Source organism: Aplysia californica, unplaced genomic scaffold (assembly GCF_000002075.1).
Source record: "Aplysia californica isolate F4 #8 unplaced genomic scaffold, AplCal3.0 scaffold00079, whole genome shotgun sequence".
NCBI lineage: Eukaryota > Metazoa > Mollusca > Gastropoda > Aplysiida > Aplysiidae > Aplysia > Aplysia californica.
This window is the reverse complement of record NW_004797349.1, coordinates 1,744,979-1,772,338: the sequence shown is the minus strand read 5'-3', so window position 1 is coordinate 1,772,338 and position 27,360 is coordinate 1,744,979. Positions and strand designations below refer to the sequence as shown.

General features: G+C 38.1%; 1 protein-coding gene across 2 annotated transcripts; it reads right to left on the bottom strand.

Annotated features, from left to right (window-relative positions):
- Positions 1–1,080: 1,080 nt before the first annotated feature.
- Positions 1,081–18,374, bottom strand: LOC101856875 (kelch-like protein 18). 2 transcript variants are annotated; one of them, XM_005094321.3, is made up of 9 exons: positions 18,244–18,374; positions 10,611–11,213; positions 10,016–10,066; positions 8,065–8,238; positions 7,094–7,217; positions 6,169–6,531; positions 4,820–4,935; positions 3,645–3,754; positions 1,081–2,847 (listed from the first exon to the last, which is right to left on the bottom strand). In XM_005094321.3, exons 2-9 carry the CDS (start codon positions 11,115–11,117, stop codon positions 2,613–2,615), a joined length of 1,680 nt encoding a protein of 559 aa, XP_005094378.1. In that variant the 5' UTR covers positions 11,118–11,213; positions 18,244–18,374; the 3' UTR covers positions 1,081–2,612. The 2 variants fall into 2 exon arrangements, with proteins under 2 accessions (XP_005094378.1, XP_035824643.1); XM_035968750.1 differs by lacking the exon at positions 18,244–18,374 and adding an exon at positions 15,700–15,792.
- Positions 18,375–27,360: the final 8,986 nt, after the last annotated feature.

Here is a 27,360-nt window from a genome sequence, read left to right as displayed (position 1 = left end):
GGTATCATCTTAAAATTTAAAACCTGTTTACTTGTCTTGCTATAGATGACAAAAATAGCCATCTGGCTTGAAAAGAAGTCGAGATATATTTGTGATTGAAGGAGGTTGAAGTTGCCTGGTTTCCGTGGTAAAATTCGTGAGAAAATGGCTGACAGAGTTTGGTAACTTCAATAACTTAGAGAGTCCATGAAAATTGAAAAATAACACATTTTGCGCTTTTAGTAAACGTTTTTCAATAAAACTCACATGGAAATGTGTTTTTATATGGACATAAAAGGTGTAGAGCCAAACAACAAAAATTCGAACTTAATTGCTAGACTGGCGAACAAATGCCTGTTTCTTCAATTTCAGTATTTTGACGAGCACTTGATTTCCCCACGATGCCTCACATTCGTTACATTTTGTACAACAAAGTGACTTTGTTCTTCTGCTGTTTGAACAAATCCGTAGATGCAAAACCTGCTGATAGGCAGGCCCACTCCAGCATCGTCCTGAGGTACGTGATGGTTTACATAGATCAGAGAGTATTGTGCTTGCTTGAATTTTAAAAAAGTTTTAGTAAGAGTTTTACAGCACTTGCAATACTTAGATCACATAAGTGCTGACTTGCATGAATGAGCTTCTGAAGAGCAGAAAAAGTGTAAAAATTGAGAGCAAATGAGTTGAAGAATTCAGATCTAAAACAAATTGAAGGTTCAGTTCAAGAAACTCGTGGGCCACATTTTTCTAAAATTGACTTTTTTTTGCTTTTCCCTGGACACAGACCTTTCTCCGCCACGTATCTTTTCGGTGTCAGGATTGGACTGCACAGGAGTAATAACAGTCCAATCCTTGCATCGAAAAGATACGTGACGAAGGAAAGTCTGCCACCACAGGAAAGCCAAAAAAATTTGATTTTTAAAAAAATGTGGCATACCGGTTTCTTAAACTGCACTGTCGAAATGAAGTTCATATTAAAGATATGAAAGGAGAAACTGCAAGTACATAATTCCAAAGAATAGTATATAATATCAGAATGCAAGTGTATTTGATGATCAAGGAAATCTGGTGAAAATGATTTCTTAAAGAAAACACAGACAGTTTTAACTTTTTTCCAGCCATAATTATATGCCAGTTTTATTGCATTGTAATACTAAGTGAGAGATGACCCTAAGATGAGATTTCTGCAGGCAAAAATAAGGTAGCCCACATCATATTTCATTTTAAAATGCACTGAGGTATAATGATTAAAAAGATCTCATAAACTTATCAAGCACTCTGTAGACTTAAAACAATCACCACCACAACAACAACAAAAACACACAAAAAATGTTTACATGCAGTAGTAAACAATCTTCTAAATAAAAACTAAAATAAAAAATACAAAATTTTGAAAGTCAATGTATCATATCAGGATTGCAGCACCAGGGCAAATAAATTCATTCTCTAAGATTCAAAAACCGGTACTCAATAAAAAGACTTTAAGGCATTACAAATCACAGCAGTCAGAATTTAAGCACGATCTCTAAATCAAACATAAACAGACTGTTGATGGCACCACCTGGAAGCATTTTAATATGTCATGCCACTATATCTCTATAAGTATAAGAGACAGAAGCGCAAGTAATTTCCCTCTCCTTCAACAAGTACAAAGTTGCTTGAAAAGGTTGGTTATTCCAACCAAAAAGGCACTTCATTGTAGTTTGTGGATTCAACATAAAAAAAGGAAGAAAAATAACGACAAAAACCGGTTACAAGGTCTGCAGTTGTAAAGTACACATTTCCCTTGATAACATGAACATATCATTTTCCATGCTATGTCCCCAAAATACAACTCTCGATCTTTCACATACACACAAACGAGTCATACTTTATGCTGATTAATATTATAAATACACCACATGTGCATGTAAATAAATAAATAGAATTTGATTTTTCAAACAATTTTGACAGCAGTTTAATCACCAGTTTCAGCAATTTAAAAATACTTCAACACCAATTATGCAAAGTATTAAAAGCAGACAAAATGCCCAAAACTACATAAACTGTAACAATCAGTAGTAAATAAAGAATAATTTTGATTAGCAAAAAATTGTATGCAAGTCAAACATATTTGATTCGTTCAAAACAATAGTTATAGGTAGCATAATGGACAGAAAAAATGCCATGTGACAAATTATTTCAGCAAGGTTTCAATAAACAGTCTAACATGCACAACGCACATAGAGAAATCAGGGGACGGGGTGCGTGGAAATCTTTTTGTCATGTACAATGTACATGTTTTAAATACAAAGAATATACATGAATAAAAAAAAATCAGGACCTGGAAATCTTTTCTCAATGTGTGTTCGCTATATGCACGCTTGACTGTAGAAAAATAAACTTACATTGTTTTAGGGATAGTCTGAATGAGACATACACAAGACATATATATTAAAAACATATGACGACTAGTGAGGTTAGATCGGCATCTAAAAATGCATTATTGTCTGTCACATTCCACCATGTTAATCGGAACCAAAATCAAAACTTATCTTTCTCTCCAGAAAAACCCTGTAACTTAAACACAAAAAAAACTGTTCAAGACTTCAAATTGGACCTTGTCAGTTTCAGTCACAAACAAAACAAAACTCTCACAACAAACCAAATCGCCCTCTCTTTGTGATAAGATGACCAATACTCGCCCAATCTCCTGTGCTTTTGTTGTATTTCAAGATGGATCCTTGAACAGATGTCCCATCATGACCACCCGCTGCATACAGAGTATCCCCAATGACGGTCAGACCGAACCCCCGTCGGGCTCCCGGCAACGCCTGGACGACCGTCCATTGCTGTGTGCTTACATGGAAGACTTCAGCACTACTCAAACTGCAATACGAGAGACCAATACATCCTGTAACAGACGTTGCCTGCTTCTATCAAAGATCTGATTCCACCAACAAAACTGTGGGCCCTTTCTCACAAAAATGATAAAGATGATAATGATGGTATAACAAAAAATTTGTGATATGTAGGGAGGACCAGTTGCATCATCATACAGACTTTTTAAAACTGTTAAGCTGAAACCTTAAATTCTGATGATGCACATACCTCCATTACATTGGAACTCCCATCAAAATTTTGATATCTGATCAGATCAATAACCCACGCAACACTGATATGGGGAGAACCATATAACTTGTCTACTGCAGTCTTGAAAAACTCTGCTTGTGAACACTTTATGCAAATAAGTATTAAGTAAACAGTTACACAATAAAAATAAACAAACCTCCCCATCCATTCAATTATCGAAGAAATGATAAGAGCGGGGGGAAAAAATACCTATGAGAACAGACCAACAGCTCAAAAGCAAAGTAGAAAAGTAATTATTTCATCAATTCCAAGAAACTGTGGCAGAAAAGTCTTCTTTCCTCATTCTTACTATCGTCATTTTTCCTCTACTTCTTTTGTATGTTTGTCACTCTCTTGTGAACTGTTATTTACGGGGTGCCTTGATAAACTAAGCAGACTGTGCTCTTGAGGCTAGAGAAGTGAGCAGAGTAAGCTTGATTCCCCGTTTGGACCTCTCCATTGACATCCACCTCTTGGTGCTCATATGGCCTTATGCAGTAGCGAGTGCAGTAAAACCTTACTACAACATAAAATAGAAGATATATCTCACTTACCAAGTATTATGACCCAGCCCTCCTGCAACATAAATGTTCCCATCCAAAACTGCAGCACCGTGCATTGACCTTCTTTCATTCATACTGGGACACACTGACCACTGCCAGATCTGTGAATCCAAATAAAACAGAACGTTACAAACCAAGTATACTTGAACCTACTTTAACTTACATGAGCCTGAGCTATTTTTCACCTAACAACCATTACAACCTGACACTTTTGGTGTATATTGAAGCATAAACCACCAAAAAAACAACTGTTAAAGCTATCATAATTTTTTTAAAGGCATAATGAGAAAGAAAGAAATGATCTCAAAGAAAAAGAAAACTGCATCTAATTTGTCAGAAAAGTTTTTATTTTATCAATATTTTGAAATGGCAATGTTTGGGGGCTACGCAATTTTATTTCGCGCCCAATTTATAATAAAATCATCTATCGCAATGAAGGGGTGACTGACTTAGTCTATTACAGCTCAAAAAGTATCGCACATAACTTTACCAAATTTTTAACGAAACAAAACAAGTCAGTCAACTGTTGGCTCGCCACTTCCTATTGCTTATAACCGAAAAACACCGGAGATATCGATCAATAAAGCGCATCCCATATATACACAGGATTAGGCCACCAGGCCGGCGGGGCCTCCCTTAAATACACGGAAATAGGCTCAAGTGAGTTAATAACTACCTGTACAAGACAAACACCTGAACAAACGACCACTTCCCACTTCCAGTCTTGGGTTCTGTATAATATATTGCACTGACACTAACCAAGACAATCACCTGTCTAAGAAGACCACTTTCCTCCTAGACAATGGTTGATCATCTTGGACAGACTGGACTCCTATCTTAAATAAAGAAAATAACAATAGCACAAAATGTATCTTTTCAGACTGTTTCAACAACAAATTTTAGCTTATACAGTCAAACCTGCTCTAACGGCAACCTGTAGGAGACAATCCCCTGTACAAACAGCAACAGTGTAAAGAAAAGAATGACAATGATGAAGAAAAAAAAGAAGACTCAAAAGGCATTCAAGATGAAATATACCCACAGCTGTAAAAGCATGCTGCTTGAAAGTAAACTTCTTAAAATGGGTTGTGGGAATCAAATTGCAACTCCCACAATTTCCACCAGAATTATACAAAACAAAACAAAAATAAGCTCAAACGTTTTACCTTTGTATCCAGCACATGACATGAGCGAAGATCTTCAAGGCCATTGTATCCGCCACATAAATAAAGACTAGACTCAATCACAACTACTGCTGCCATGCTTCTCGGCTCTAGCAATTCTGAGGAAAAAAACAAGAAAAAAAATCAAACTGAGTAGTTCATGCAAAAAAACCCCCCAACATCAAAGACAATTAATTTGTCCACGTACTGGCTGCCTAAAACTTTACTTATAAAACAAAAAATACAAAATTCCCCCCCACATCACCTTTTCATTTACACATATCATGCCACAAAGAATTCATATCCTTGAAAAAAAATTCACCAGGGACAAATTTAAAAGCATAAACGTCCCTCACTTGAAAAGATTTAATCCCATTCGGAAAATGTATCCTAGAGATAAAGGTTGTTGGATGTAATTAAAATAAATTACAAGTTACAACAAGCCATGCTACAACTTTACAAACGCATCATTCCCAGATTTTGTGTGTGAAATATTCTGCTTTGGATCAGATGGTTCTTGTGTCTTACTCAAGGGGGACCCCTCCAAACTCACCCAACCAATCTAAAGCTGAGTCACCAACATGGCTCGAAGTTGTTTTTTTGTCTGATTTCACAAATCACTCAACCACTGAAGCATTCAATGTGATGCCTCAATATTTAGGTATATAATATTACTTGAACAACCAAATAGCCTACACATATAAAAAAAGCAAACAAAAACAAATATTGAATTAAAATTGCAAGGAATAAAAATCATACAATCACAAAGCTAGGAATTTATCCCTTTTGTTCTAAATCTAATTAACTCTTTTCCTACAACACAACGCACATTGCACTGAAAAATCCAATATTCTGCCACAGCAGCAGCACGCTACATAGAGCGCTGAATGGCATTTTACACTTGCATGAAGGAAATGGAACAGTATTACATTCATATCCAATCAAAACCTGAATGAAAACCATGGGTCGGTAACCTATATTGACTTTCATAGACTTAAACTTTTCCATAGAGGGTCTTTCGGATTTCTTTGAGCCCCGAAACTGCAAGGGAAGTTTCAAAATATAGTTAAACATTCTATTCTCTCTGATGGCTACAGTTAACTATATAAAATTGATATGTTCTCCTCCTGACCAGCACCTCAGACTATCTCTATTTTAAAGAGAAGCTATACTCTGTAGTAAAAGAGTAAAACCTAAGTGAAGTCTTCAAATAACCAGGATTCAGAATATAAGAGAGATAAACAGAAAATATGTAGACAAAACATGAGAATAATTGTTAATTTTTCAATCACATTCTATTGCTGAAAACTTGGATTCTGAAAACCAGACAAGAGAGACCAATCATGGCTTACCTGGTATAAAAGTCCAGGAGTTAAATTCAACATTGTATTTTTCAGCTGAAGTCAAGACAGAATTTTCGCCATGTCCGCCCAGAGCAAGAATGTTTCCACAGGCCACAGCAGCCACAAGACTGCTCCGAACCTCACACATCGGACTTTTGACCTGCCACTCCTGTTTATCAATGTCAAATGCATGCACAGTTCGGGATCCCTGGAATCCGGAAGCACCTCCGAATGCATAGATGATTTTATCAAGAATCGCTACTCCCAAGCTCCTTTTTGCCTCTGGAAGGGGTGGCAGCTCTTTAGCCTCGTTCGTGTACGGACTGAAACTCTCAAATGATGAAAGGATCTCTCGACTAGAGGATTCCCCACCTGTGAAAATCATAGATTGACTTTATGAAGGGTTTGGTGCTCATGAATTATGAATATATGTTTAGAGTCAAGGGTTGTTGAGCTTTGACAGTTATCACATAGTATTCTTCTGCAAGCACTGTACAACGGCAAATTTCATCAATGGATCAAGAGTCCTGAAAATATATCCACACAATGACATATTTGTTACTAGTAGGGTACGACAAAAAAGGGACAGTTGCCCCCCCCCCCCCCCTGAAAACTCACCATTACAAAATATTTGATGTAGTACAGTGCAACTTAATCATTTTAGTCCATAATGCAGAAAAAACGTTTTATTTCTCATCTGTAATTTCCTAGTTCCTGACTTAATTACTACTATTGTGTCTGTTTGATGACTGTAAAGAATATTACTCTACCCAATGAACTTTCAGATAAGAACTACAGTAAGCTTGATTTTTTCAAAGATCTTGTAAACTGAAATGAAGTTAACCTATCTGACGAATAAACAAACTGAAATCAAAGGTTTGTAAATTTTTTAAAAGCTCCTAAATACGTGCTTTGTTAAAGTATATTGACATACCTATGGAATATAATCTGTCTGCTGCAGAGAAAAATGCACGAGGGTGAGATCTTGGAACAGCTTCGTTGAAAGCAAAATTTATCAAGTCTGGATGGTAGGAACTGGCTTGGAATGCTCTTGCTTGCTAAGGAAAGGGTAGAAAATGCCAGAACATTTTTCAAACCATTGTCAGAAATACAATACTACCCCACATTTTCCAACTCCAGGACTCCTGTATATATTTATGACTTACACTATTAAAAAGAAGCATGGAATATTTTCTCAAATATGGTCAAACCTTAAGTAGCAAAATCAGTTATAACCCCTCCCCACAACTACAGACCTCAAAAAGAACCCAAGTCAGTTTTTATTCAGTATCACCATGTTCTGATTTCGTAATCATAAAAACATGTCTAATGGAATACTTGCTCTGAAATGGTAACTGTAAGTGATAAATACTGCAGTAATGACACCATTTCCAAACAAGGCAAACAATAGAAATATCTTTGACAGGTTTAATCAAACAACTTTAAACAGCCAGAGCTACTGATAAACTGGGCATACAGACAGTAGCCTTGACACTACATGACTGATTTTTAAAGATGTTTCTCATGATTTTTTTAATGTTCTAAAAATGTTGTACCTCCACAGCTTTAAAAGTTAAACCAAAGATAGTACAATACCAAATGATAAACATTCCCTTTCTGTTGAGGCCATAAAAATGTTCACATGATAAAAATCATTACTTTGAAAAAAAAATCTTATTCAAACAATTTTTTTTTTCAATTTATAAAACCCACCTCCATTAATCATCATCTAAACTATCCTGATTCCTATCCGAACTACCCATTAATTCATCAAACATTATCACTGCCCTTAAAACAAACTCTCCCATTTCCATTATAACAAATAATCTATACATTCTTTAAAAATTCATAATGATTCAGTAGAATTTATATTCCGCATTGTGTTATCCTCCCTATATATAATACCTGGAGATAATTGCGACACTCCTCATTTGACACAAACAGTTCATCTCTGCTAATCTTCTTAGTCAGAAAATCCCACTGTACTAGTGGCAATCGGACATGCTCCATGATGCGAACAATGTCTTGCTTGCTTCTCTCCGGATCAAACTCCACCCATCTCATTACAGCAGCGTACACCTGAGTGAAACAGATTCATTTCATGAACAAGTACCCTCACCTTCAAGAGAGATTCTGATATGTGAAAAATCTTGCGTAAGTGGGTATAAATAGAAATCACTGCACTTAAATGTTCTTTACGTAAGTTAAAAATATAGAATTTCTTCAAAACACTTTTCCCAAAATGTAATAAAATAGTAAACTATAAACCACACCAACAACTGCTGCGGTACCAACTAATATTTTGTCTTTCAATCAATTCAATTCCATATTGACACAAGCAAGCCATTTTGAAGGCAGAGCATCAAACCTAAATTTTAAAAGTTTTTAAAAAAAGAAGTCAGGAAGAGAATGCTGAAACAAACAGAAAAACACTGTCCATATATATGAAAATCATACATGTAAGATAAGATAAAATAAGACTTAATTTCCAAGTTAGAGGGAAATTTTTCTTGGCTGTACATTATCATAAAAACTCTCATTAAAATTCAATATGAAAAGTAAAGCTGAAAATACATATGTGAAGCGTGCTGACAAAATGAGTTACTTCTCGGATCCAAGCCTTATGGAAATAGATACATCACGCAATTAGGTGAAGTTTTTACAGTTTATAAGTATGGAATAATAAAAGGTACGTTATACAAAAAGAATGTGGCATCAATAGAAAATCTACTAATCGGACCCTATAGAGTGGACTTTTGGCCAATATTTCCGTTTGTGGATTGCAAGAAGTAACTCATTTTGTCAGCACGCTTCACATATATATATATCACATCAGATGCATCATTCGACCACATGCAGGAATTTATCACAAGAGCTTTACAGTTATATAAAGATATATACGTATTCGAAACAGCAATACAGATTGATGGTGGCGTTCCATTAGAGTTTCTCCAAGCGACTTAAAAATGTAATTGCAATTTTAATTTTTGAAATATAATATTGACCACCAAGGCCTAAAAATAATACGATTTTCATAATCAGCGCACCAACTTTAGTCAAATTCACGTGGGGAGCGAAATTTGATGCTGAATTACAAAGTTTTGTTTTATTTTAATTTTACACCTCTACATTACACGTATTGTGTTCGCTAGCAACACACTCCATCACTGTGGATCTATCCTATATTGTTTGAAATCTACAAGACAAGGGTGGGGGGGGAGGGGGGGATATGCAGGGAGGAAGCCAATCGGTGAAAAGCGTTTGTTCAAAACCTTGGCCTGGCTCGTAGAGACGTGGGTGAAAGATTGTCAAGCAAACCACCGAGTGGATGTGCCATGCGCCATGTGTAGTCTAGTGTGTACTGTATACTTCTGGCAGCTAGTTCGTTGGCGGTACAACGAGGTATTTACAGAAGTTTAATAAGGATCGTACAACTGAGACAGTTGGCGAGTGACAATGTAAAGGCGCAAATAGGGGATTCTTTTCGCGTATTGGCAAATCCGGGCCATAAGCAGAGTAAGTGGTACAATGAGGTTTGACTGTAATTACATCACCCCAGTAGAATGACAGTGATCTAACTCCATGATGCATAGTTTTGAGAAAAAGAGATTAAAAGATCCACACTCTTACAGCTAAAACATTTTCATAAACGGAAAAAGATACAAGACAGATAGTCACTAGCTTTTAACACAGTGGGAAGAGCATCTGGGTCAATTATGTGTTGTGTGTGACTTACAAGTGCTAAAAGTGTTAGTGCCTGGATTAGCTACTTGTCTAACATTAACTAGTATAGCTTGAATCTCTATACTCTATTCTTTAAAAACTGTTATGACTGCACACATCACTTCATACTAACCTCTTCTTCTTTGGCAACTCTCAGGCCATCTCGAGATATAAGTCCAATGACCTTTTACAGAAAAAAAGACCAAAAATGTAAATTTTCAGTTTCCCTTAAAACATAACACACCAAAAACCTACCCACAGACCCTATACCGATTAACTTTCCCATTTCAGGAATAAAAGAATAAACTGCTTTTATTTTCAGGTAAAAGCTACAAAAAGCCATAAAGCAGACTAGTGATTAAAAATATTTTTCAGACATACACTTTTGTAAAATTAATACATGGTACAATAAGTGAATATAAGGAAAAATAAGAATGAATTAAAAATGAAATAAATGAGACAACATTAGATAACATCTTGTCATACTAGAAAAGGTACTTTTTAGAAAGCAACAGATCCATTCAGCTACTCACAGACAAACACGGAGAGCTCCCCCCCCCCTCTCTTTCCCAACTCATAAAAGTGTTCCCATATGCCTAACTGCATACCCTTGCTTTGAAAAACATGTACTTTAAAAATTAAAATAGGAGGTTATCATGCAATACTTGTTCATACATCACACTTACGATTATATTAGTGAGACAGCAGCATCAGTTTATGTAACATACCTCATCAACATTCAGCTGGAAAAACTCTTCACTTTGAGAAACATCAAAGAAGTGGTCTTCACAGTACTTGTCTGCAGCCTCTTTAAGCTCAAAACAGCCCATAACATGAGCAAAATCCCTGATGCCTAAACAGTTTTCAGGATACATATGCTCTAATAAAAAAGTACAACACAATTTTTCAATCGCTGAAATTTGCATCATTGAGGCTGTTTGCATTACTGATTGCACAGTCTCTTCACTTAGGCAAAGGTCAGCTGTATAGGCAAACTGAACGACAGCTTTCACAGCCTGAGCATTGAGACCTTGAATTCTTATTTGAAACTCTTGTCTTTCATTCAAATGAGAACAAAACATGGCCTTGAAATATGGACTTAGAGCAGCCAGAATAATTCTGTGGGCAGGTATGACCATCTCCTCCACACATAACTGAACATCACACAGTTCACTATCAGCCCACAACTGATGCAGTTTAGCATGAAAACTTGTCACAAAATCTTTGCTCTCCATTTTGAATGATGTGAAGCAAAAGTCAAATAATATCAATTTGCTTTCATCCCTGCATCAACAGGTTCCGCCTGAGTACCATTTGACAAACTGCAAGTCCTGAAAAATAAAGTATACACTTTCTAAATGCATATTTGTTATTATATTAATTTTTATACAATGAAGTGAGAATATAATTTGTGTATGGTATTTAACAAAAACACTTAAAACTTAAAAACTCAACAAAAAAAGCCACTGACATAGTCGAACCTATTCTTATGACCATCTGTCAAAGACAATCACCTGTGCACATGACCACTTATCAATTCTCCTTTGCGCTTTTCTATTATATTGCAATGCTGAAACCAAGAGAGAAGCTCGCAAGCTGCATGCATGATTCCACAAATAGAAGTGGAGCTTTTGAATGCTCAAAATGAGGCAAACTCTTCTCGGATAGAATTGGTCTCATAGGCCCTAGTAAAAGCCACAAGTTATCCTAACCTTTAATTCTTCAAGTTCGCTAAAAAAAATATTCTCTTCTGCAGATGTATTGGTTATCTTCAGACATTGATGGATGAACTATCATTATTAAACTATTACTATAATGAAACTGTCCAAGAGAACCAGATTGGTTTAAGAACTGAGATGTCCACTTTTCTCCTCTACAATTGGTGGTCGTCTTGGACAACTTCGATTACGTGTAATGGTAGTCCCTTGAGGCTTTACATATACTTTTTAAAAATTCAACTACCAGGACACATATAAAAGATTTCAGGTACCACCAGTCATTTCCGGGTACCAGACATTGTTTTTAACCTTATTTAAAATATTGCTCAACTATGGAACAGTTCAGATGAAGATTTAATTTACGAGTATATTAATAATTATTGACTTTAAAAATAAAAAAGCTTTAATAAAAGCTTAAGTTACTTAAAAACAAGAGGGCATGCCCCAACAATTACGTGCTTGAACTTGACTTGGTGATTTAGAATAAAGACTGCTGCGCTGATCCTCCAAAACTCTACTAGCATAACAATTTTGAAGAGATAGGTGAAGTCATTTCGTCAGACATAAGGGGTGTGACGAGATGACCGTGTAACGAAATCACTGATTTAGTGATTTCCAAGATTTCTTGTACCAAGGTCTTAAAGAAAAGTTTGTGAAATTTTTTGGCATCATCCAGCATCTGTATAGGACAGTCACAAGTGTGTTTAATCTCAGTTCATATTGAAAGAAAGTTCCCATATACTGTTCTTCAACTTCACCTCCGCAGCCCCGGTTCCCTAAATTTACAGGACCTGTGCACCTCAGTTCCCTTGTCCCTTGAGCTGACTGTTAGATTTACATCAAGGACTTCTTAGAAAGGATCTCTTAGGTGAGCACTAGGGTGAAGAAAAGAGATTCTTCTGACTCTTAAGCACTTTAAATTAATCAGACCCTCCTGGACTCCCATTTCAACCAATTATACTATAGTGACCCAAAACAAGATTTCTAGCAATGTGGATCTCTTAAAGTAAAAGTAAATAATCAGTGGGAATGAGGTTTGTCCGAAACCAAGCAATTTCTGTAAATTTTTACTTTCACTCCCGCACACGGATTGCACTGCTTTGGGGGTCAACTTGCAGTACTGTTTGCTGCAGATCACACATGTAGGCCTATATAGCCACTAAAACTCGCAAATCAATTATTTTCAAGAAATTTTAAACCTAACTGCGGGGGGTCCAAAGTGCGCAAATTACTACGCAGTTGGACTTATTGTGATATAGCTCAATTTAAAAACATCAAATATCTTTTTAAATATTTATTTGCGACACAAATGAAGTTGCTATTCGTGTTCAGCACATCAATATATATAGTCACTTTTAAGGGCAAGAGGGCTAACCCAGAATCCGGGGGTTTCCAGAAATCTTGACCTGCACCAAAAGTGAGCATTGCCCTACCTATAGGAGAAGTTTGGTTTCATTGGTGTTGGTTATAGAGAAAGCTCTCCTTGTCTTTTAAAGAAACTAAAAAGGGGTAAAAATTTTACCTTCGACATGATCAAAACAGTGTTTTTCGGGATAGCCCCCTTGTGCTTAAAAGAGACCATGAGTAGAAAATAGACAACTGGTATAGCTAAGTCTGATACAGGAGAGAAAGTAAAAGAATACTGCAATTTCGACACCGCTGTTTGTTTCTCTACTCTGGACAGTCTCTGGATTAGTAACCAGCTAGTGAAGCAAGGAAGAGAATTGATCTTGTATGAACTGGTCAACAGCTTGCTCATTTACAGCACCTACATCAAACTCTTTTTGCCTTTCAGTTTATTACATAAGGCTGAATCCATGTGCTTTCTGTCATTTGAACAAGAAGTTGAAGGACTCAAAGTTTGTTTTAATTTAATGTCTCAAACTACAAAGAGACTTTGGGAAGATCTGCATGACTGTAAAATAAACTAAATCAACTTTTGGACCCCGGATTTAGGATTGAAATGAAAGAGTAGATATAAGATATGGCCACCTCTATTCGGACTAGAGTCCAATAGCACTTGAGTCCGATTAGATTTTTTATCTATTCGGACTCAGTTCGAAAAAAATGTTTTATATATTTGGACTCTGCGTCTAACTTAGCCAGTTATGTGAGTGTAAGGAGGTTACAATATAAATGTCGTCGTGGGATTTTACGTAAAACCAGAATTAGAACTAGAATTCCCTACTAGGAGAATGCAACTGTGTCAAAAGTCAAAAGACTGCACTCTCATTCATTGACCAATGGCAGTGTCTACGTACATGATAACCGACAACTCAGGATCAACATACACGGTAAATTGCCCAAGGCACCGCTAACAGTCAACAGCATCATGATTACTTCCACCACCACAACAGCATCATCATTACTTTCTTCCCCATTTGTTTTTCCACATAGGCCCTATGTAAAATTTCATTTTGTTTATGTGTTATACTTTTCTGTAATTAATTAATTTTTTTTTAAAAAGGACACAACACAAAAACGGCAATCGTGACCACTTCCCAAGACCTCTTCCCCCAGCAAGCCGAGAGTGCGTGATCGGTTACGCGCGTTCTCATTGGTCGACATATTTAACTTCGCCCCTGTCAAGGTTAACTTACTTGGTTGTTCTGAAGGCCTATAATACTAGGCCTAGTACTACTAGTATTAGGTGATACTAGGCCTAATGATGCAGAGAGGGCCAGTTTAGAGATGCTATATCTATATCTAGTAACTGAGTGTTAGTGAGGGTACATAATATAACTGTCATCTGGGGACTTTACGTAACAGAAAGCCAGAAGTCGAAAGTGACGTTTTGCTGGACTCGAGTCAGTCTGAATACAATTTTTCTTTATAATCCGACTCGAGTCTGATACAGTGGAATCCACTTATAAAGAGTCCTGAAATAACGAGAAGTCTGTTTTAAAGACAATTTTCTAAAACCCCCTTTTTTCCCTTATTTATCTTTGTAAATAAAATACTGCTATAATGCAAGCAGATAAACTTGCGAGTCGGTTATAGCGGAATATAGCTGCTGCTGTGCACAGCGCATAGGCCATTTATTCATCATGTAAAACCTCTCCAGTTGAGAAACTTCTTGGTTATCCCTGTGAAACAAAGAATGGGAGAGCCCATGTGTGCCAACAATGAAGGCCAGACTGAATGAGTGGGGAGAGTGTGGCATGCACAGACAGGCAGAATGCATTGTGTGATAGGCCAGCCTAGTCTAGATTATCTAGGCCTACCATGCCTCCCACTTCTCCGATGCATGGATGGAGAAGTCATAGTGCTGTACTGTGATGGACGGAGCGAATGTGTGACGTGGGCGGGGTGTGGCATGTTCCCATAGTGCACAAGCAGACGGAACGCACCACAGGGCGTGGTGGGGTAGGGGACAACACAACGGGCGAGTTATCCTAGAGAACTTTCTTTCTGATCGTCTACACCGAGCTGTCAACATCGCTAGCGCTAGAGAAAGAAACCTGATTCTACTTTTGATCAAGTAAGTCTTACAGGTCATGTTGAACCAACTCATCATCAGGGGAGATTGCAAAAAGAAATAAACCGAAAAACAGACTCATAGAATAGGCCTACTTTACTATTTCCCTTGAATTTACTACTGGATCCCTTATAACGAGAATCCAGCTATAACGGACATTTGGCACCGGTTCCCTCCCTCTCGTTATAACAGGATTCCACTGTAGTCACTTCGATAACATACGTTTGGATTGAGGGGAAAAGGATTGCTGAATTTATAGGGATGGGTGAATTTACCTTACTCAAAAACTCAGTAGTCTCAGTTCCTTTTTTGTTTATGAGCAGTCGAATGTCCAGAACCGTTATGGTAAGACTAGATCACTAGACTTTGAAAGTTGGTCTTGTATTACAGAGATCTGTGCATGAATTGCAATGTCATGATTGGCAATGTTCAATGTACTTTTTGTAGTTATGCCTATTGTATTACAAGCGGATAGCTAGAGAACGACAACTAAACGTCATTGGCTGATATTAAATTTATAGTAATAGCTATCTTGTTTGACGTCATTGAGGGATTCCCACTTTGTCAGTCATGGTGGCAACACGATCGCACAACTGTACCCTGCCGACTCGGATTATTTACTTTGAAACTTGCAGAACTGTTCGGTTTGGTTCGGTTGTCTGTGATTGTGCAGCACCCTTCTTCCGCCCAGATTGATTTTGATGCTGTACACTACGTAAACTGAGAAGAAAAAGAAGACAGAGTAGATTAGATCTCGGGGTATTTTTTTACTTATACACCCGTCTCATGTACAGGTTTGATATACTTTTTTTCTAGTAGTATTTTGCATGCTGAACACGAATATGGCCTTCATTTTGGCCGCAAATCAATAGTAACTGAGTTATTCATGTTTGAAAACAGAACTAGGACCAGTGGCGTAGTAATAATATATTTGACTTACTTTTAACCAGAGCTGTTAAAGTACTTTTAAAAAGGTACTTAAGTACAAATTTTAGTACAATCTAAAATATGTACTTAAGTGCAGTAAAAGTACTTTCCTGTAAAATGTACTTGAGTACAAGTACTTTTTAAAAAATTACTTATGAGTACATTTTGAGTACTTTCTGCTAATATGATGAAACACTTCAGTGCTAATGCAAAACATCATATTGAATAAGAACATACCTAGTGTATATTTGACAAATTAAGCCATTTATTACTAATAATGTAAACAGTATACAAAGCATTTGAATATACGCACTGAACGTAGGTGGAAATGGTCCATGAAATTGAATAAAAAACTCCAGCAAACAGACGCAACTAGTGAGTAAGTGATATCATGAATAGAACTTGTTTGAGCTAGTCAATATGATCAAATGTAAGTGAGTCCTAGAGGTCGGAAAGTAGGAAAAGTATCCAAATTGGAAAATGTAGAGACAAAGTTGCTCTTAAGAAAATATAAAATTGATGAAAATGGCCAGCAAAAAAATATTTTTTAAAATGGAAACGTGCATTGAATTCTTCATTAACAAATCCTCAAGGAATCAAGGTAGCCTTAAGCACAAACCACAAAAAAAGTTAAAAAGAAATTTAGGTAGCCTAAAAATTGTTAGATTGATATACATGATTGAGTCTCAATTTAGATTATAATAGTGGTAAGACAGATTTTGGTCACACTGTGTAGTGCACGGCGCCCACGGCAAACCAAAATAGAGGCCTACATGTAATTTCCTAGAGTCTAGTAAGTGTAGTGTAACCAAAAATGCTCTACTACAATAGTCTCCACCTAAGATCCCAGCGCTTGGGAGCAAGGGAAATGCGGGATCTTAGCCGACGAACTAAGGAAGAATCTACAGTGAACCATGAACTGACGTGACCCCTGGGTGGGTTTATGACATATGGCGAGCAAAGAGTGGTCAACCTTGATGACCAATCACAGTAACATGGTAGCATGAGGCATGCCTTAATATTATACCGTACACTCATTAGCATAATATACCATCTCGAGATCTTTATATCTACATTTATCCAGTTGCCCCTCCCCTTTACCTGTCCAAAAATTGTAGCCTTCCATCTCTGATTGAGTTCCCCCTGCCTTTGTCGTTACGTACCATTACGTTACGTTGTGACCACACCAATTAAAATTCAGGTTGTCTCGCAAAGTCGGGAATAGAGAAAAACTTCCTTCAACTTCAATGGTCAGAGAAGAGTTCACAGTTCGATGTGATCCTACATGGAGCGAACTTGTAGGCCCTACCCACCCAGCGAGTGATGTGGCGAGCAGATGCGAGTGTGATGTTTGGGGAAAAGAAACGCATCCCCGTCTGGGGATCATTGTACTGTTTCATGGAGTTTTACAACGCTTGTGATCACATTCACGAGAGTGGCTGATCTTTGACGCGACGGGCAGTTCTTTGATCTCAACTTTTAACTCTAATTGGTTGATTGGCTGTGCCCGCCCGGGTGTTTGTTCCGTAAATTATGATCAGAAATGCCGGCACTTACTCTTTCATTAAGCTTCAAAAGTACTCAAAATGTACTTTAAAAATACTCAAAAGTACTTCTATAAAAAGTATCGGAGTACAGTAAAAGTACTGGTTCTCAAAATGTACCGGAGTACAGTAAAAGTACCGAAAATTGTAACGTGTACAAGTACTCCGTTACAACCAGCTCTGCTTTTAACAACATGGGGGGTTTCAGGGGGGCATGCCCCCCTGACCTAAAAAGAAACTGGGGGGTTTCAGGGGGGGATTTCACAATGATTTGATGTTTTGGCAATTAGGATTGATATTTACATGAGAAAACAATTGATTTGCAAGGGTTTTAGTGGCCATACTTGTGTTCTGCAGCAAAAATTATGGCAGTTTAGCCTTCATATCAGTGAAGGCCTATCTGTGTGTGGGTGTAAAAGTAAAAATTTCCCAATCTCGGATCATCTCCAGATTCTAGATGTAGATGTAGATGTAGATGTAGATCTAGATCTACAATCTAGAGATCTAAATCTAGATTCTACATCTAGAAGTTAGAAAGAGAATCTAGATCTAAATCTATATCTAGATCTAGATCTAGATCTAGAGATAAAGATCTAGATCTAGAGTCTAGGCCCTACTCAGGCCTAAGCTATAATAAATATTCTGAATCTAAGAGCATAACCGTACAGAATGCCTGTTGCGGAAAATTTCTTACTTATAATCACATTCTGTGCTGTAGCGTGAATTCTTTAAACCATTGGACAGTGAAGACAGTGAAGTTATAATTATTTTGGTCAGGCTATGCGCAAAGAGCATGGACTACGCCATTTTGTCCACAGTCACATGATCGGGGTCCTTCTAATCTCAATGCTGCTATCCCAAATGCGCGTCATTGACGTGGCATGTGCAACGAAATAATCGCCACGTCCGCCATATTGTTTTGGTCAGGTAAATATCGCTCTACAAGAATTAGTTATATACGGCTTGCAGCTCGTTGTTAGGGTCATACCTCTTTCACCAAAGCTTTACAACAGTGTGCAGACATTGTGGTGTGTGTTTTGTGATGTTGTTTTCATGATTGGCCTCATAATTAGTTTATTAGAGTTTGGAGTTTGAACACGCCCCTTTGTAGTCTGCAGGAAATTTGGCCAGTGGCAGTTGCTGCGTATAATGACTTGGTGTTTTATTTTCAGTATTCAAAAACATCTTGCCTGTTGTCGATTTGTGTAAACGAAATACGTGAGCCAACTTTCATTGTTAGACATTCTGTAATGAGTAATTACTGTGTCAATGTTCTAGGGTAGCCAGAATATTTTACGTATTTCTCTATCCGCCAACCAATACGACATAAATTATGATTAACTGTGACAGTGGCAACCTTTTATCGATAACGTACGAAAGAACCGGATCCACAGTTTTTTTAGGCCTACTTTACAAGTTTACATTTTATTCTGTTTGAAATGATTATTGACCATGGAATTTGAATATATTAGTTCTAATGATTGGTACAACAGTTATAGCATGTCCTGATTATTACTGCATTTGTAGGCCTTGTTGAGTCTACGTGTAAACTAAGACCAAGAAAACTGGAGGCAGGAAGAAGAAAGGCCTTCTCTCTGCTACTAGATTCTAGACTCTAGACCTAGATCTAATCTAGAACCTAGAATCTCTAGATTGTCAACGGCTGGTATCAAGATCTAATAATCTAGACTCTAGATTAGATCTAGATCTAGATCTAGATCTAGTAGCTAAGCAGGCCCATCAGGGTAGACTAAGGACAAGTTGGTATAAAATAAGTGTTGGTTTTTGTGAAGATATGATTTACCAATGATTGAAAGGAAGGACTTCCGTAACGAGCGACCACTCCATCAAACACAATAAAGAAGAGGCCTAGACCTAACCCTACCCCTACCCTTAACCCTACCCTTACCCCTACCCCTACCTCAAGCCCTCAATTCTGCTCTGTCTCATAGTGGTCGCTCGTTACGGAAGTCCTCCCGATTGAAACATCACCATTCAAAATACCTTGGTCATGAATTGACCAGCCTGATGTTGAAGACAAGTTCTCAAGTAGGCTAGCCAACACCTTCCTCATTTCCTGTCAGTCAGCTTGCATGGATGTAAAGAATTAGGAGGATTTCCTTAACGAGCGACCACTGTGAGACAGAGCAAAATTGGCGCTTTTTCGGTAGTTCCCACCCCGCATTTGTTATTCGCCGGTTTTGGCCCCAAGAGTAGGGGGGTTTCAGGGGGGCTTGCCCACCTGACCTAATAAAAACAAAGTGGGGGGTTTCAGGGGGGCATGCCCCCCTGAATTTTGTAACCACACTTTAATGTTTTGCAGTTGTTAGGTTTGACATCTTAGCTTGCCGCGAATCAAACGTATATAGAGATCTAGATCTAGAAATCTAGATCTAGATGTAGGTCAGGCTCTATCAAATAAGGGGGGTGGGAACTACCGAAAAAGCGCCGCAAAATTTAGGGGTAGAGTTAGGTCTCTTCTTTATTGTGTTTGATGGGGTGGTTGCTCGTTACGGAAGTCCTTCCGGCTGGATTGTACTTTACCGGACCACCCGTCTCGGCCCGTGATTACTACGCACGCCTAGCCTAACTACGCACTCATAGTACTCTGTGTGCGGACAAAAGGTAGTTCAGCGGGCGACTTCGTGCACGCACAGCGAAGTCAGCGGCGAGGCGAGGTGAGCGAGAGGTGGAGGTGGTTGAGAGTGGGCAGGGGATTTAACTTTGGTGGACCACCGTGTATCATACCAACAGTGGGGTGGGGGGGGGGGTTCAGGGGGGCTTGCCCCCCTGGAAACTAATAAAGAAAACACACAAAAATGCGAAACAATAACATGAGCGGACAGTCGTGTTTACATATCAGTGGGGGGGGGGGGGGGTTCAGGGGGGCTAGCCCCCCTGGCAACAATAATTTAAAGACACTCACACACACACATATAAACAATAGCATGATAAGTCGCGAGCAGGGCCAATGGGGTTGCAATTATGCAAATGAGCTCTCGTGCCCATCTCTAGCCCTCCATTGTACTTTGCCGGACCAGGAGTAGGCCTAGGGCCTAGGCCAAGCCAGCAGAGTCGCGAGCAAATAAGAATAGTGGACCACGTGATTAGATTGACCAATTAGCCTCAAGGTGTCAGGGTCATGGGTCAAAGGGCACAGTGGCACGGTCGTGATGACTGAAAAACCCGGTAAGAGACGGCAGTCGGTTGCTGGCAGTTGAAGAGTGAGGACGTAGAAAACTGAGTAGGAGAGTGAGTAGGGGAGCTCGGAAACGAAGAACAGCGGGCCACTAGGCACCAGGGGCGCCACAGCGAAAGTAGTTCCGACCGGTGGTCCGGTAAAGTACAATCTTACCGTCCTTCCAAAGAATTATATCGAGGCCTAGTGGCCATGCCGTCATTTCCAGCAACAGATTTAAATCTAGTTCCAAGTAAAAATTGATGCAAAAGGTGTTACGGCCTATTTAGTTCTAGATCTAGATCTAGATTCTAGAGTTAATTTCAGGAAGTTGACAAGTATAAATTAACTCCAAGACATCAGTGTCTAACAAAAACTAACTTGCGCTTCATTGACATGTCTAAAGTTTTAACAAATGGTAAAGGTGTGCTTAAGCCCTCCATTTGGGGTTGTCATCTCATGTGTGAAGGATGGATTTTACTTTAAGAATCAGGGATCAAATTTGACTTTACTGGTACAGGTATACAAAGCGTATGAAGCAACAGTGAGCACCTAGGACACCTCTGTGATTGGCCCAAATATAGAGATGATATATTTGCGCCATCTACTTTTGTTGTCTTCCGGGGTTTCCCTCGCCAGTAACTGTTGACTAGATCTCGCCATGTTTGTTTCTTTTGTCTTAATTTGTGTTCTGTTATGAGAACAATCTCAGAAATTCTCATTCCATAAATTTACCTTCTCCTCAAAGTTGTACACAAACACACACAAGCGCGTGCGCGAGCGCTCACACAGCCCATGCAGTCGGCAATGAAACCGAGTGGCGTAGCCCATTGCGCCCTTAACGGCAAAGCGGGCCCGCCACGGTGAGATCTAGTCAACTGGCGAGGGAAGCCCTGGAAGACGACAAAAATAGATGGCTGAAATACGTCATGATCTATATTTGGACCGATTACAGAGGTGTGCTAGGTACTCAAAACTTGTACTAATAAAGGCATTTCAAGGCTATTATTGGTTGAATACTGAAACGAAACGAATTCGACTGACTGCGGATTGTTTACTTCTACAATGACTGTAAATCATGGGTTAACAGTTTTGGAATATAAACCAATGAATTTTTGCCTTTCATTCAAGGAAGAACGTTCCTTAGTTATGACAATATAAAATGAAATGTTAATTGAAATTGCTGTATAACATCTTAAATGAAAGAACAGTATTTTCAAATTTTTTAAATCCATTGATAAAAAATGTTGTCACGGTTTTGTGTTGCAAAATTTTGGGAGACTTGTATACAAGAAAATATCGCCAAAAGTGGAACAATTCGTCATGTATTTTAATGGAAAACTGTTCAAAAGTCATTTATGAATTGTAGCACAGTAGTCTCTGCTTGAATTGTAGCACAGTAGTCTCTGCTTAAGGTCTCACCGCTTAAGATCCTGGTTCATTTAATTTAGATCCCACTGTTTTAACACTTAACCGCCTCATCTCGCTGATCGGCGATGTTTACCGCCTAGTTTCTTTGGATTTTCCCCAAAATGTGATGGCAAAGTGTAGAAAACAGAATTTTTACTTCACAAAAGTCACTCGTAAGATCCTGCTCTCATTCACTCAAAAGGTCTACATTCGAGATCCCGCATTCAGATCATAATTTACAGAACAAAACCTCGGGCTTGCACAGCCAATCAACCAAGAATGAAAAGTTGAGATCAAAGTAATAATAATAATAAATAGCATTTGTATAGCGCATATCCCCGCTCAACAGCAGGCTCTATGCGCTTTACACTATATTATTACCCCAGCAGACCATAGAACACTCCGAAACATTCTCAGCTTCCCGTGAAGCATACAGTGCAAGCAGCTGATTAAGCGCTCAAACACTAACAAACTGACAAGATCTTTCGCTGTCTATAGCCGGGTACCCATTCCCACCTGGGTGAAGTTAGGAAAATTCGTGTAAAGTGCCTTTCCCAAGGACACGTCGGGTCCCTGACGGGATTCGAACCCACGACCTTACGGTTGCGAGTTTTAGAGCCTAACCACTAGGCCACTGACGCCACATTATTAACCCTATCCGTACGTCTTGTTTTACTATCGTGTCCATACGACGTGGGGAACTATGTGCCACCATTTCTAAAGAGGAAATTTACTCGTTAATCCAATCTGTACGCTTTGCAGTCTGTCAAAATGATTTTTTCAGAAATACTGAAAGTTTCAAAGAGATCATCACTCTAGAAGTATTTTAAAATGTGAAGAATACAACCCCAGAGGTACAAAATGACCCCAGGGCATACGAATAGGGTTATAAAATGCCCATCGCGTCACAGATCAGCCACTATTGAATGTGATCACATGTGCATTGTAAAACTCAAAGAAACGGTACAATGTTTGCCCCAGGCGGGATCACACCATGGTGTGGACTCGCCAATGAATGTTATTTTTTCCTTGAAACATAGCTCTTGCGTCTGAGCTTTTTGCCTAAGTTTACATCAAACGCTAGGTGTGTAGGACTTACAATTGGTGTGGTCACAACGTAATTGTGCGCAACGACAAAGGCAGGGAAACTCGGTCAGAGATGGAAAGCTAAAAAAATTTTGTAGGTAAAGAGGGGCAACTAGCATAGCTTTTGAGACATAATAGTATAAGTGAAAATTGTATGCCTCGTGCCACTGTGATTGGCCATCAAGGTTGACCACTTTTTGCTTGCCATATGTCATAATCCCATCCAGGGGTCACGTCAGTTCAGTTTAGAGTGAAGGGAGACCATTTTACCTGTAGTTGGCCTTAACAACATGGCTTACTGTAGGCTAAGATCCCACCTTTTCCTTGCTCCCGAGCACAGGGATCATAGGTGGAGACTACTTTGTATGAATTAAACTTAATTAGCATCTTGATGTGACTTTAAGTGCAGAATCTAGTTTAGCTATAAAAATTTGGTCTCTTTGTACCTTTCAGACTAACATTTGCTTGGAAATTTAATTGTGCAACTGATGGTGGGGGCAGGCTTGTTTGGCAGGTTCAAACATTACGACAAATTTCTTTGATCAAATTTTTAACATAAAAGGCAGAAATTTGTTGAATTTAATCTACCTGTTGCAGAAGATATGACATCTTAAAAGTCCATGATCAGCACCTCTACTGCTTAAGAAAATGGTGTAGAAAAACTGATGCTGGACCTATTTAGTTTTAGGCAGTCATTCATATTGCCAGCAAGCTAGCTGAATGCTGGATGGGTGGGGAAGTTAAGTTGGTATATATGTAAAATATAACGACACATAGGGATCTGAAATTTTACAGCAATAAGGAAATGTGGAGGTTGTTTTAAAGCAATTTGGATCAAATTTAATTTTTCATTGTCATTGCTTCTTTAATTATTATAAACCTATGGTTTTGTGGGCAATGTGTTTTGTTATACTTTTCAACAATTTCTTTATTTCTGATATTTTATCAAATTGATTTTCCGTCCTTTATAAGTTCACAAACAATTATGTTATTGCACCTCGCATTTTAAATGTCTTAACACTTTGCCATCATATTTGGGGGGGGAATCCAAAGAAACTGGGTGCTAAACATCGCCAATCGGCAAGATGAGGCGGCAAAGTGTTAAAGAATTTCATTCCTCATTCGAAACTTTTCGCGAGTTGTTTGCATTGCATCTGTACACATTTATTCTCTTTTTCACTGTTTTTCAAGTGCTAGGTACGGAATAGAATTAAAAATTTTTCTTCCTTGTAAGTTAATTTTTATCAAACTATTAATATTAAACATGACGTTTTGGAATTATTTCATCATTTTATTATTTGAATTTTAACTAAATTTAGAAGTAGAGACTAGTGTGGATGATACATAAATATGCAGATTGTTATGTATCTGGGAACAGGTGCTTCAATAAGTATGGCTTTTCAGAAATGTCAGCAGCAGTATTGCTAATGTTAAATTCTTTATAGTCTTTTTTATTTCTTGTTGTATTGATTTGGAGGTATTGCTGTCTAAATTCATTCTAAGAATGGTGGTGGAAGGGTTTTGTTATGATTGTCATAAAAAAAATTTGTGTAGATGGCTGGTCGTAATATTTCACGCCAAGTATCGTTGAAAACATGATTCTACTTTTAAGATATATTCTAGGGGCTAAAATTTTCTGCTAATGCCACTTAAATTTCTTTGATTATCCCCTTCTTATTCTTATTCTTCGCCAACAATGGCCGTGCACATAGCCACCTCCATCTGTTCATGTTGTTTTTGTTTAGTTTAAGGATAAATAAATTCTGATGTCTGACACTCATCATGAGAGAAATGAAAGCGAGGTTACAGCTTACTGTCAGTTGCGTATTTTTGTCTAAACCTAGTTTGCCCATTGTGGGTAGCAGTGAATTATTGTACAACAGCTATTCGTTGTAATTTATAGTGATTCTTAGTTTACTTGTAGAAGTTACTCCCATCACATTCCTTTAATCCTAGTAGCGTCTCAAAGTATTCTTGCTTACCACTGTAGTCAACCTCTGCTTGTGTCCATTGTATTATCCTGTGTTAAAGTCTTCCCCAATTTCATGTCTTGCCTATTAATTATTCGTTCATTAATGTCAATTGGCTCTAGTTTTAGAGAGGAAGAAAGGTTTTTTTTGTATGTGTGTGTGTGCGTTTTGCTTTGACTCAAGACTTGCAAGGTCTGTAAAGTTCTTGCATAAGACTTGCAATGTGCTTAGGTCTGATCAATCATACGAATATCTTTTTAACGTTATTTCACACCCGTCAGACCGTGGACAGTGTTGTTTGTAGAATCGCTGGATCAGATGTAGTACCAAAGATACTTGGCCGTTTCATTAATTTGGACCCGTCATACTGTACTGTTGACCATAAGTGGACTGTCGGCTTTTCTACTTTCTCAATTTTGTTGATGTTCAAGACCAAGTTCAAGATTTCCAGGTAATATTATTGGATCATAGAACAGGGATGGGCATTCTCTAAGTAGAGACTGAATTTTTTTTTATTTGATAGTATTAAAATCCTTAAGTTCCTTTTTAGTCGTGAGGTTACTCTGATTATGAGTGCTCATGGAAAATCTGATTGTTCCAAATGAATTTTGAAAGTTAGGTGAAAACATACAACTGACACAGCAGTTTTATCTTATGGGTTTCTGATCAAGATACTGTCCTGCCCAAAGAATTGTTTTAATGAGGCTGGTATTTCTCCCAATAGAAAGGTACAAAATCAGTCATTTTCTTTTTTTGTCTTTTTGTGAGGGTAGCGTATGTATCTAATTCAACCAGCCCTCCTAAATATAGCAGCAACAAAAAAACTGTTGTTATGCATGAGTTTGTGGTTTTGAGCTGGGGATGGGAGTTTTATGCATGACACTCTATTGTGCACTACGGGTACACCCCCCTTACCAAGATTTGTAAACTTCATCAGTGGTCCAGTTCCAGCTCACTCATATTGTTCTTTTCTGTCTCGAGTCATTCATTATGTAACAACAGCTGCAAAGAGGTCGCCAACCAGGAGTCAGAATAGTCTTTGAGGGGGGGGAGGGGGGTAACCAGGCCCCATTAAAGTGTGCAGAATTTGGGGGGAGGGGATCCTGTAACAAGCCATCTACACCGTTGTAGGTGTGGGTTATGTTGTAACAGGCAAATTTCAGTCTTTTTTATTTTCTTAGACTTACCCATGGTGAAGTACTGCTGTTGACAAAAAAAGGTTACTTTTGTTTTTCACTGCTATATTGCCAGGGTCGAAGGTGGGGGTCTTTGCTTTCTCTGCTTGACTAATCTGGTGTATAAGATTTAGCCTATAAAATATTTTTTTGCAAGTAACACAGGCTTTGTCAATGTTGCTTCCTTTTTTATATTATGATCATAGTGTTTTTGTTGTCATCCTGAGAAATTGCCCGACATGTTACTACTTCTGAAATAACATGGGCTGAGGTCCAGAGTGAAGATGGACAAAATGTAGAGTAGGCAGATGTTGCACTTAAAGGCATTTATAGAGTGAAACTCGAGGAAATCAACTGAATTCTCTCATCTTTGTTACGATAGTTGCAGTAGCTAGTAAAATATAGGAATTACATTTCCATGTCATGTTTTTCAAGAGACGCAGTACAAAGTTGAAAGATAATAAGCAGATAGTGGTAAAGTAGCACTGGTTCCCCCATCACTAACCACATATATAAAAACAGTTCTTGTTCTATGGTTTTCCGGAATCTTAGTACATAGTGTTTCATTTCTGGTATGTTCTAGTCAGTTGTTTTGAGAAGTATGCCCATCCCTGGTTACATTATACACATATATTTTGTATACATTGTCCAGATATAAGCATGATTTGTACTTGTGCCTTCTCTGATCAACCTGTTTTCCAACAAGTAGGTACCACAAGAGAAAATCCTGTCAGTTTGTGAGCTTTAATATACAATACTTAACCTATTTGAGAAAAAAAAAAGAATAGAAAAAAAGGGACACACACTGAAAAGCATTCAAATTCTATCGGCGAACCAAAAACAGCTGTGACAAACCATTTTGGATTTTGAATTACCTCATTGTGCTGCAAAATGGAACAGCCACTCAACATCTAACATTCCATGAAGTCAAGACCGTTAACAAGTTTTTCTTTTATTCATTTTGTTTTTCCTGCAAGTGAGGAAATCAACTA